Source organism: Loxodonta africana, chromosome 2 (assembly GCF_030014295.1).
Source record: "Loxodonta africana isolate mLoxAfr1 chromosome 2, mLoxAfr1.hap2, whole genome shotgun sequence".
NCBI lineage: Eukaryota > Metazoa > Chordata > Mammalia > Proboscidea > Elephantidae > Loxodonta > Loxodonta africana.
Genome location: NC_087343.1, coordinates 153,231,388 through 153,243,792, shown reverse-complemented (window position 1 = coordinate 153,243,792; position 12,405 = coordinate 153,231,388). Strand labels below are relative to the sequence as shown.

Below are 12,405 nucleotides of genomic sequence, written 5' to 3'. Positions count from 1 at the left end.
TAATCACACAGATGATAAAATTGCCTTGGGGGTCAAGCAACTTGTGTGTTACTTAAATATTGAATTCACACCTCTTAAGCAGTTGTTAAAAGATACCAGATATGAAAACTCTAATTGCTATATTTTATATTGTATTCTACTTATTCATTTATTATCTTGGAAAAAGAAATTCTGTCCAAATTCTCCTTGGAGGCTATAGTCGACATCAGATGCACTCAGACTACAGCTACCCAAATCAACCATCTCCTCCTTCTTCAGTTCTATTGCCTCTCAAACACATGCCCAGGCTTTGCAGGGGAGGGAATGTATGAAAAAAACAAAAACAAAACACTGATACTACCACAACTTGCTCTTCTGACAGCCTGGCAAAAGCACAGGTTTAAATCACATGAGTTTCCTCCATTCATCTTCAACATAAACAGAGGGGTAGACATTTTGAAGGATATTAATGGGCAAAGGACAATCTTTTGTGAATGACCACAAATTCTACAGTATACTAAGTATCTCCTATTATACCTCTCCAAAAGGAGCCTTGGTGGTGCAGTGGTTAAGAGCTCAACTGCTAACGAAAAGGTGGTTAAGAGCTCAACTGCTAACGAATGTGGCAGCCTGCTTCTGTAAAGATTTACAGCCTTGGAAACCCTACAGGGCAGTGCAACTCTGTCCTATAGGATCTCTATGAGTCAGAATCAACTCAAAGACAATGGGTAATGGTATTACACCTCTCCAAGGAATCCGTGAGTGGCACAGCTGAGTGCTTGACTACTAGCTGAAAGGCTGGTGGTCTAAATCCACCCAGAAGCATCTCAGAAGACAGACCTGGCAATCCGCTTCCCAAAGGTCACAGCTTGAAAACTCTATGGAGCAGTTGTGCTCTGCACACATGGGGTGACCATGAGTTGGAACTGACTGGACACAACTAACAACAACATCTCTCCAGAAGGTTTAAGAGCAGGAGAACAAGAACATACCCAATAACCCAGAATAGCTAAACACAAAAAAACCAAACCCGTTGCCGTCGAGTAGATTCTGACTCATGGCAACCCCATGCGTGCCAGAGTGGAACTGCACCCCCTAGGGTTTTCAGCAACAGCAATCTTTCCAAAGCAGAACAGCAGGCCTTTCTTCTGTGCTACTGGGTGGATTAGAACCACTAGCCTTTCAGTATGTAGCTGACACAAAAATAATCTTTAAAAAGAACAACAAAGTTGGAGGACTCACATTTACTACAAAGCTACAGTAGTCGAGTGTGGAAATGGCATAAGGACAGACATATAGATCAATGCAACAGAAGTGACAGTCCATAAATAAACCCCCACATTTACAGTCAACTGATTTTTGACAAGGTGCCAAGACAATTCAACGGGGAAAAGAATAGTCTTTTCAATAAACAGTGTTGGAACAACTGGATATCCACATGCAAAAGAATCAAGTTGGACCCCTATATCACACGCTGCAAAAATTTACTCAAAATGATCAAAGACCTACATGTGAGAGCTAAAACCATAAAACTCTTAGAAGAAAACATAGGCATAAATCCCATAACCCTGGGTTAGACAATGGTTTCTTGAATACCAAAAGCACAAGCAATAAAAGGAAAAAAACAGATACATATATAACTTGGACTTCATCAAAATTTAAAAACTTCAAATGACACCACCAAGGAAGTAAAAAGACAACCCACAGAATGTGAGAAAATATCTGCAAATGATGTATCTAAAAAGTAACTCGTATCCAGAATATAATAAAGAAAAATTTTTTTTAAAAACCAGGCACATACAACTCCAGCAATTAAAAAAAAACCAATTTTAAAATGGGCAAGAGGTTACCATGGGTTGGACGGAGAGCAGAATGAAGAGTTATTACTTAATGAGGTACAGACTTTCTGTTGGGGTGTTGAAAAAGTTTTGGAAATAGTGGTGAAGGTTACTCAATATTTGAATGTAACTAATGCCACTGAATTATACACTTAAAAATGGTTAAAATGGAAAATTTAATGTTATATATCATTATTGTTGTTGTTGGTTGCTGTTGAGTCGATTCTGACTCATGGCAACTGTATATGCAGAGTAGAACTGCTTCACAAGATTTTCAAGGCTGTGACCTTTTGGAAGCAGATCACCAGGCCTGTCTTCTCAGGTGCTTCTTAGTGGGTCTGAATCATCAACCTTTTGGCTAGTAGTCAAGTACTTAACCATTTACACCACCCAGGTCACCATATATTACAATAATTTTTTTCTTAAAAAAGTGTGAAAGATTTGAATAGATATTTCTTCAAAAATACATAAATGGCCAATAAGCACATGAAGAGATGCTCAGCATTATTAATCATTACAGAAATACAAATCAAAACCACTGTGTACTACCACATACCCACTAGGACAGCTAACTTAAAAACAAAACAAAAAAATAATAACAAGTATTGACAAGGATGTGGAGAAATCAGAACCCTCATATACTGCTAGTGGGACTGTAAACTGGTTCAGCCACTGTGGAAAACAATTTGGCAGTTCCTCAGAAAGTTAAATATAGAGTAACCACATAACCTAGCAATTCCGCTCCTAGGTATATACCCAAGAGAACTGAAAAGATATGTTCATGCAAAAACTTGTACAGGAATGTTCATTAACAGCCAAAAAGGGGAAATAACCCAAATGTCATCAACTGGTGAAAGGAAAACAAAATGTGCTATATCCACACAATGGAATATTACTCCAATGAAGTACTGATACATGATACATGTAGAAAGAAGCCAAACACAAAAGATCACATATTATATAATTCCATGTATATGAAATGTCCCGAATAGGCAAATCCATAGACAAAAAGTAGATTGGTGATTGCCTGGGGCTGCGGAAAGGGGAGAATAGGAAAGGACAGCCAATGGATACAGGGTTTCTTTTTGAGGCAATGAAAACGTTTTAGAATAAAAAATAGATAGTGATAATAGTCACGCAACCTCATGAATATATTAAAAACCACAGAATTACATAATTTGAAGGGTGAATTTTATGGTATGTGAATTATATTTCAATTAGGAAAAAACTAGAAACTTGAATTTGAAAAATACTTTGGAAATTTGTTAAATTTCTTGATTTTGATAATTGAACTGTGGTTATGTAAGATAATTATCTTTGTTCTTAGGGAATGCACACTGGAGTATTTAGGAATAAAGAAGCATGACGTCTGCAACCTATTTTCAAATGGTTCAGAAAATAAATTATTTGTATGTGTGTGCCTGTGTACATACACACTTTATGTATGTGTGTATTTATGGAGAGAGAAAGAAAATGGGAAAAAATGAAGACAACTGGTGAATCTGGATAAAGGATATATGGGAGTTCCTTGTACAATTCTCGCAACTTTCCAGTAAGTTTGAAATTATATCAAAATATAATAAAAATAAAAAACGACAAAAAGAATGCATCCAATATAATTTGGACTATTGCCGTTTTGGGGATCTGCTCTTTGATAAGGATGGCTGTTTTCACAGGTTACTGAATTTAGCAATTCCGTAATCTAAAAAAGGCAGTAATAAAGATGTAGATATTTAGCAGAAGAATAACAAAATATTTAGAAGAAAATACAGCAATTAGAAGCTGGTAAGAGCTTAAATTCTTTTCACAGTATACCATTGTTTACCTTCTGACTCAGATTCCATAAAATGCTGATGTGAAAACTTTCTCAATTCTGCATCATTAAAGAAAATACTATAAGTTCATTTATCCAGGATTAATACCTTATCAAAATAACTTTTCCAAAAAAAATGAACTCATCTCTAATTACATAAATGATAAACAGTATTCTTAGCATTTAATCAATATATGAAGCATTCTAATCAACCACAAACTAGTCAACATGAGGACAAGTATACAGATTATATTCCAGAAACATCTACTCAACAGCATTTCACATAAACTGGGTTCAACGGCTTCAGGAGAGTTATCAGTGAGCACTCAGGCAGTATCCCTGTTACAAATGCTTTTTAATATTTTGTCAAGCTCAAGTCCTTTGATTTGCTAATAACCATAAGATTTGCACTAAAACTTGTTCTGAACCTAACTGTCCTCATTACGAATTGTTAAACACATCAAATTTACCTTGGCAAATCAATAACCTGTTCGTTCTCCTGTTTAATTCTGATTCTGAGCGTGTACTTGTCTTTCTCTTTTTAAGACTGCAAAGTAATGCAGATGAATCAAATCACTAGGATGTAGAAGGATATCTACTTTTTTCAAAACACCCTTTCTACTACTGAAAATAGTATCCATTCAGTAAGAGAAAAACTTTGTGAACAGAAGTATGTGTAGCGGGGAGGGTGGGGAGGACCAAGCAAAACGTGCTTTTGACAAACAGTTGCTACATTTCATTCTAGCAAATAAGGAAGAGTCTTATATGCAACTTTACTTTCTTCCTGGTTTTGGTAAGTTTAGCCTAGAATAAAGGTAAACCAATCAATCATCCTAAGGCAACTGTTCTCCATTCATAGGAACCAGGCACTGTCAGTAACTACCAATAGAATAACACACAGATACTAATTTTTACAAAATAATTAGAATGTAACAATATTACAAAACTAATGTTTCCTATATTGGCAAAGGAAGTGAAATTATTTTTTAACTCTTTTAAAATGAATAAGGACAAGGACTGAATTTTTCAAATAAACTCAATTATAAAATTCCCTATGGATTAGTACTCCTGCCATAGTCAATGGTACACCCTTGACTGCCTTAATATGCTGATCTACATGGCTGTCACCAATTTTATTAAATAGTACAAAACTTTTCCAACAAAATAGGTATTTCTTAAGCAGCTAATTAAATTCATTGGTATAACCCATCAGAAGAGAGATAGTCAACAAGGACAATCTGGTATGTACAATAACTAGAATGGGAGTCAGATGACCGATTTTCTAGTCCTAACTGCTACAAATTAGTTGTGTGATCCTGGGAAACGCACTTAGCTCATTGATTTTCAGACTTTTTAGGCTTCATCAACACGGTCCTGCCGTGAAGTTTCCAATCTGATATTTTGTCAAATATGAATATTTTTTAAAATTCATTTTGTAAAAGACATGACACTATATCAAAAATACAAAAAGTAAAGAAAATAGCTTTATGAAAAATTTATTATATTGTCCTTACTTTTCTCATTTCACTTTGATTTATGAAGATTTCAATAGGGACTAAGTAAGCATTTATTAGAAAAACTGCATCTGGTAACCAAAAACTTTGCCTGTTTCTTAATATGAAGAAGCAAAATAGCAGCATGGGCTCTGGATTCAGTACTGGATTCAAATTCTAGCTTTACCACTTACCAGCTGTGTTGTCTCCTTGGACTCATTACTTCATTTCTCTGAGCCTACATTTATTCATCTATAAAAATGTAGATAATACCTACCTCAAAGGGATGTTGAAACGATTAAATAAAATAACGAAAGTATCTAGTACGGTACTGGCATATAATAAGCATTCAATAAATGGTAGCAGTTACCTAAAAATGAGATGAGATACAATTATCACCAAGATTCTATGACTCTACAGGCAAGTAACAGAAGGGGAAAATGTGATCAATAAAGTTCAAAAAGAGATATATTGAAATAGTTCACTCATTGTAGGTAATATATATATATATATGATTTTATTTCTTACCATTTGGTTTTCAAAAATTTGGTTTTAAAGGAAGGTAAATTTGGCAAAAAAAAAAAAAAATATTGGTATACTCATCGTTTCTTTTTTACTTATCAATGCAAGACTAATACTTTTTTTAAAACTGCTTTTCTTTTCTTTAAACCAATACATGTATTTTTTTTTTATCATGGAATCAGAACAACAGAATTGATTTTCAAAGGTTATCTAGTCCATCATCACCCTACTACCAGATAAGCTCAAACAGAAATGTGCTGAAGCTCATCTTTTTGCTTCATTCTAAAATATTTTACTCTTGATTAAAAAAAAAAAAAAGAGCCTAAATCTCTCTCAAAATTACCACTTTTAGAAACATGTGAGTAGTATGTTACCTTTTGTGTAAGAATGGGAAAAATATACATATATTTGTAATTTCATTAAAATTTTTTGAAAGGATATATAAGACATTAAAAGCATGGAGGACAGGATAGATGGGAGCAAAGGTGGGATCAAAGTATCTCTTTTTTTCAAAGTATGTCTTTGTATCACTTTGACTTTTCAAAGTATTACTTTGACTTATGAATTATATGAATATTATCACCTATTGAACATATACTAAATAATAACCAAAAAAACTCTCACACTTCCAGTTTCACAGTAAGGTTTTCTTCCACCCATACCTAATCAACTCTGCATCGACCCACCATGCATATAGTCATACTCATCACAACATCATTTTATATGTTCACTTGGTATGTAACAAATTGTTACAGTAACAACATGTAGCCTTTTTTCTTCAAAAAACATTTCCAATGTTGCTAAAATTTGCCCACTAGAATACAAAGCCATACTTTCTTTTTTATCCCTACTGGTGATAAAGCCCTTCTACCTTGAACAAATTGAAAATCCCCACAGAAGTTTTTTAAAAATTCATTTTCATGGACAATAATGGAACTTTTCAAATGTAATAAAATAGTTTAAGTGAAAGCTCCAAAAAATGATGAATTTACCAGAGAAAATGTATAGAAGTACAAGTTAGCTGTACATTAAACTTTCAGCACCCTCTATTTCTCCCTGGTTCAGGTTGAGTGTAAGCCCTGAAATGCTATTAAAAGCAATGACTCACCTTGTTTACCTGAAGTTTGAATACAGGGTATTCATGACAAAATTGCCATCCCTGATGACAAGAGTGGCTTCTAGACCACTGGTTCTCAACCAAGGGTGATACTGCCCCCAGAGGAGATTTGGCAATGCCTGGAGACGTTTTTGCTTGTCACAACTGAGTGGGTGCTACTGGCATCTAGTGGGTAGAGGTCAGGGATACTGCTAATGCACAGAAGAGCTCCTTACAACAAAAAATTATCTGGCCCAAAATGTCAATAGTGTTGCTGTTGAGAAACCCTGTTCTAGATTATAGATCATAAGGAACCCTAAAGGAAAGGGCCCATCTCCTCTCCTGGTGGAGAAAATCAGAATGGGATTTTTGTATGGCATGTGCTTTTAAACTATAAAAGTAATTTTCATTAAAAAAAAAAAAAAAAAAACTATGTTTTGCTCATTTCAGAGCTGCATACAATTTCTGTGTTCTTTTACGTAATGGTAAAATACAGCACCTGCCTCAACATAAGAACAAAAAAACCTCAGTAGGATATAAAACTCTGCTTCCTAATTTGGTGTCTTTAAAGTGTGTGTGTGTGTGTATATATATAAAGATACAAAAATTTTAATAGTGGCTACTGCTGAATAATAAGATTTGAAAGATCAGCAGATGGTGGGAAAGATAACTTTTACTTTTCCCCTTATAGCTACTATCTATATTATCAAATTTTTTCCATGAGATTATGTTATTTTTACAATAATTTTAAAAATAGGAAAACGTCACACATACATATAGTATGAGTACATTCTTATGATAGAAAAATGAAAAATCATAAACCTCAGCAAACTACATTCTTTTGGAGTTCTATGCCTCTTTTGACTTGCTTTAAAAAAAAAACTACAATTCTAAAAATTAACTTTTAAAAATTGGTTTTCATAGAATTTTCAACCTGACCTCTCTTCTGAACAATGGGTACATTTCAACAGTATCCAATGCAAATTCTGACTCTTCTATTCAAAGTCTTAAAGCGCTAAGAAACTTGCCTAGTGTGTCTGAAGAAACACAAAACAGATATTTATCCCAAGTTTCTCTAAGGTGGCACAAGTCTAATATAAAAATATTTTAAAAAAAGATCCAAGTCCCATCCTCAAATTAAAAGGTCTTTTGACTTGGCCAGCAGGGGAAAGCAGCTTATTTTTTCTCAGCTCTGATAATGAACAGAAACGAGGTCCTTAGAGAATCTATGTCTCTGTGCACAAAAAGTATAAAACTTTAATTCTACAGCAAAATATTCTAGGCCTCCACATTTCTTACTCACTTCTCACCTAGTCCTGCCCCATTTGGGGAACAAAATAAACTTCACACTAACTTCCCAAACTGCACACCCACTCATTATCTCTCTAATGTCTAGGGGCTTGGCTCAAAAATATATGTATTTGTTTTAAAAAATGAAAGTGAATATTTTAGTATTATGCATTAAATGCCAGTTGGGTTTTTTTTTTTTTAGGAATAGCTCTCTTCACACTGGAACTTCAAAGGCAATGATATGGGTGAAGACAGCTCATTTTGTCAGAAAAAAAACAGAAAGCGCAAGGAATTTGCTTGAGCAAAACAGGGTACTTCACTCACAAAGGCCTAAACCATACCTTAACACACATACTATACAGCAGAGACTAGATACCCTGAAAGTTTCTTCTCTATGTGATATGGGAGAAAAAGAACACAAAAACAAAATTTCCTTTTCCACAGGTCAAGAAAGAATCTGTATATACACTGAGCATCAGTTTAGGCCAGACTACAGTCTGTGGGCATCCTAGAAACCTCTAATCCAAAAATAAAGCCTATATATACTTAACACTTAAATCCTTTCTAGGCACAGGAAACATATAACAAGAGAATAAGGGATTCGTCTACCATCAACTACTACCAAATGGGTATAAACCAAAAAAACCAAACCCAAACCCGCTGCCGTCAGGTCAATTCCGACTTATAGCGACCCTACTGAAACCCACTACCATCAAATCAATTCCGACTCATAGGGACCATACACAACAGAGTTGAACTGCCCCACAGAGTTTCCAAGGCTATAAATCTTCACAGAAGCAGACTGCCATATCTTTCTCCGGAGGAGAGGCTCATGGGTTCACACCACCCACCTTCTGATTAGCAGCTGAGTGCTTTAACCACTGTGTCACCAGGGCCCTTTCCAAATGGGTATCCCATTCCCATTGCCTTCCAGTGGATTCCATCTCAGAGCGACCCTGTAGGACAGAGTAGAACTGCCCTATAGGATTTCCAAGGCTGTAAATCTTTACAGAAGCAGACTGTCACATCTTTCCCCTATGGAGCAGCTGATGGCAAACCTTTTGGGTTTCAACCATCAACCTTTTGGTTAGCAGCTGAGCACTTTAACCACTGCTCCACCAGGGCTTCTTCCAAATGGGTATAAACCAAAAACTCGTTGCCATCAAGTCAATTCTGACTCACAGCAACCCTACAGAACAGAGTAGAGCTGCCCTCATAGGGTTTCCGAGGAGTGGCTGCTGGATTCATACTGCCAACATTTTGGTTAGCAGCTGAGCAGTTAACCGCTCTGCCACCAGGGCTCCAAATGAGTATAAAAAACCACAAATATATAACTTCTACAATAAACTTCAAAACACATACACAAGGTGTGGATTCTGCCCATAGCTTTAACCACATGGTATGGAAGCCTGAAATGAAATAGTTTTAAGATATAGATATATAGATATCACGACATACAGACACACATATATAACACATATATGTGTGTATATGTGTGTATTGCTATGAATAAGCCCCAAAGAAATGATTAGTTCAAAAGCTCAATTCCCAGACATAACACAAGTCCAAAGAGCTAGAGATTTATGGCTCTGGAGGCTCACTAGCACTCTACCTCTGTAGAAATTTAAGAATACTACTTATGTAAGCAAGTAAGTATGTAAATGCATGATCTTTCATCTTACCCATGACAATTATGTAAAAATGGTCCAGCATATCAAGGACACTCTATCATGTTTAGAACAAAGCAAGTCTTTTCAGATTCTCCTTTACAAGTTTCAAAGAAAAAGACTGTAGTCTTTAGAGTCTAAAGATATCCTCCCACTTCTCCACATTTCCTAGCAAAAAAAGTACATGTGTTCTGCGTTCACTGTTCATCAATTTTCACTGTAAGGATAAAAGAAGTTTTCCACAAGCTCGAGTGTGGGTGCTCCAGAGACTCTCCCTATAACTCCCTATTCAAATAAAATCCTTGGCCCAACTTGGCTTAGAAGTTATTTCCCTTATAACGAAATTCAAAGACAGAGACTTTAAAGGGACTATAACTCACACCTGTTTCTCCGAAGCTAAATGTTGGGGTCAGAATGGGTACAGGTGTTATATCTAAAAGAACCCCTGTTCAGACCTAGAATGATAAGACAGTGCACTAACTGTATTCTGCAACCTACATATAGAAATTCTCCTTATTCCTCTCAAATACAAGAGCCAGGATAAAAGAGTACACAAACAGAATTTCCTGTACTTTAACACCAAGACCAGAGGTTGAAATAATTGGTCACTACGGATGAACCAGGCACCTCAGAACCAAAACAGGACAAACACTCTCAACACTTAGAACAATAGCCATCACAGGACAGTACAGCCAAGAGGAAAAAAAAAAAAAGTACATATATAAACTATCTCCTTTTTCCCTAGCGCCCAAAAGATGATGCCTACCGTCACGGATTGTTCAGACCTAAAAAGGCCCAGTGTACACATAAGAGTGAAAAGAAATAAAGGACCTTATAACTAATTTCCCACACTGCACAAGAAAAGGTGCCCAAAGGGTCCTCACCTTCTCCAAGCCTAAAAAACCTCAAGAGTCTGAGCTTCCGAATAGTATCCGACTATTTGGAAGCTCAGAGATGCACTGGAACTTTCTTTTCCTGTCTAACTTCACAAAAGGTCCCGGGAGCAAGAGTCACGTGATTTTCCAGGGTAAGTGCTACCTTAATACTCACCTGTCTCAAACTAAGAATCCTCCTTAAATAAACAGGAAAGACATGTGAAGAACATATAAGGAATAAGGCAAATAAATGTTCAACCCCTCAACTTTGGGGAGGGGCGCGTAGTGGAAACGCTCTTTGAGCTAGCTCGCTCCCTCTCTCGCGGTCTCGCGCGCGCGCGCTCTCTCGCTTCTCTCACTCTCTCCCTCTCTCAGTACCAAGGGCAGGGACACTGGCAAGACCCCGCCCCCCCATCTCCCAAGCGGGGTGGGCGGGAGGTAGCCAGAGGAGTCCTTGTTCCCGCGCGAAGCTCAGAGATCAAGGGGCTCTCTATTGTGGGTCTACGGATCGTGACGGGAACCCGTCCTGCTCGAGCCCCGGGATGCAGACTGAGAGGAAGGTGCACTAGGCCCGCACCGCTGCCACCACCGCCACGGAGCCGCCCGCTGTCAAGGAACGACTCCACCCGGGAAGCGGGAGGGTGGCCCGGGCCAGGTGCCGGCCCAAAGAGAATTTCTGCCTCATGCTGTGTGGGAGACAGGGGTCCAAGAGCCGTACCTCGGACACCTCGTCCTCGTCGCTGCCAGAGGCACCACCTCCACCCCCGGCCCTCAGTACTGCAGCCGCCAACTTGAAATCCAGCGCCGCGTCCCCTCCGCCCGCACCGCTGCTGCCGCCACCGACGCCCGGTGCGGGTCCGGCCTCCCCAAAGAGTCTCACGGTGCGGAGCCCCAGCCCGACCCCTCCCGGCGGAGGCGGCTCCGAGGCCCCGGCTGGGGCGGATCGCGAAGTCACCGAGTCCAGGTCCTCCTCAAAGGAGGCGCCGCCGCCTCCGCCGTCGGTCAGCATGGTTCGCACGCGGAGCTGGAGACGCCGCCAAGTCACTTGCGGCCACTGCTGCCGCTGATCCCGGGAACGAGAGGAGCAGCAGAAGGAAGAAGCTTCTCCTTCCCCCCCCCCCGTCCCAGCAGCGCCACTAACTTCTCACTGCCTAACCTGCTGCCTCCCGCCCTCCCACTCGCCACTGGCTGCAGCTCCTCGGCGGCTGCAGATCATTGGTCAAGGTGACCCGTCGCTCAGACTCTTCGTCACGCGCCGCTCGCTGGCTCACAGCCCCCAAGCTGAGTTGACCCGTGCAGGCCAAGGCGGTTGCGAACACCCGCCTTCTACTCCCCACGAGCCGACTTCCGGTCTTTTTCTCTGTCTATTGGTCAACCTCTGTGACTATCGCGTCACGACCTTAAAGTGGATTAGTTGGCCTTGTGGTCAGTCATAGTGACCCCTAACAATGGAAGACTTCATTGGCGCCATAAAGTGTCGGTCACTTTGTCATAGGACGTCGCGTGGTACAATTGGCCAGTAAGGGCACTATTCGTCCTGCCCACATCTGAGGTGACGGGAAAGGGTTGGGGAATTTCCACTTCTGATTTAAATGACGGCTGAAGTGACGACGCGCAAGAAATGGTAAAAATTGGAGTGGAATTCACCCTACGCTTGGTGAAGCTTATACGTCAAGGATGTAAGTGGCGCCGAGCTACTGCAGCTCCCACCTGTCGCTCTCCGCCAGGCGCGGAGACTATGGCCGGAGAGTTACTGCACGCGGATTGGAGGAGAAAAGCAATCAGTCTCAGCTAGGCTCCACCTTCCTGCCATCCCCTGATTGGAGGAGCCT

General features: G+C 39.2%; 1 protein-coding gene across 12 annotated transcripts in view; it reads right to left on the bottom strand.

The window, feature by feature from the left end:
* Positions 1 to 11,704, bottom strand: part of ANKHD1 (ankyrin repeat and KH domain containing 1) — a 161,139-nt gene extending 149,435 nt beyond the window's left edge. For all 12 annotated transcript variants that reach the window (XM_064277089.1, XM_064277118.1, XM_064277097.1 and 9 more), the window contains exon 1: positions 11,292 to 11,704. In XM_064277089.1, coding sequence (XP_064133159.1) covers positions 11,292 to 11,582 — 291 coding nt within the window. In that variant the 5' untranslated portion in view covers positions 11,583 to 11,704. The remainder of the gene's footprint in view (positions 1 to 11,291) is intronic.
* Between the last annotated feature and the right edge of the window lie 701 nt (positions 11,705 to 12,405).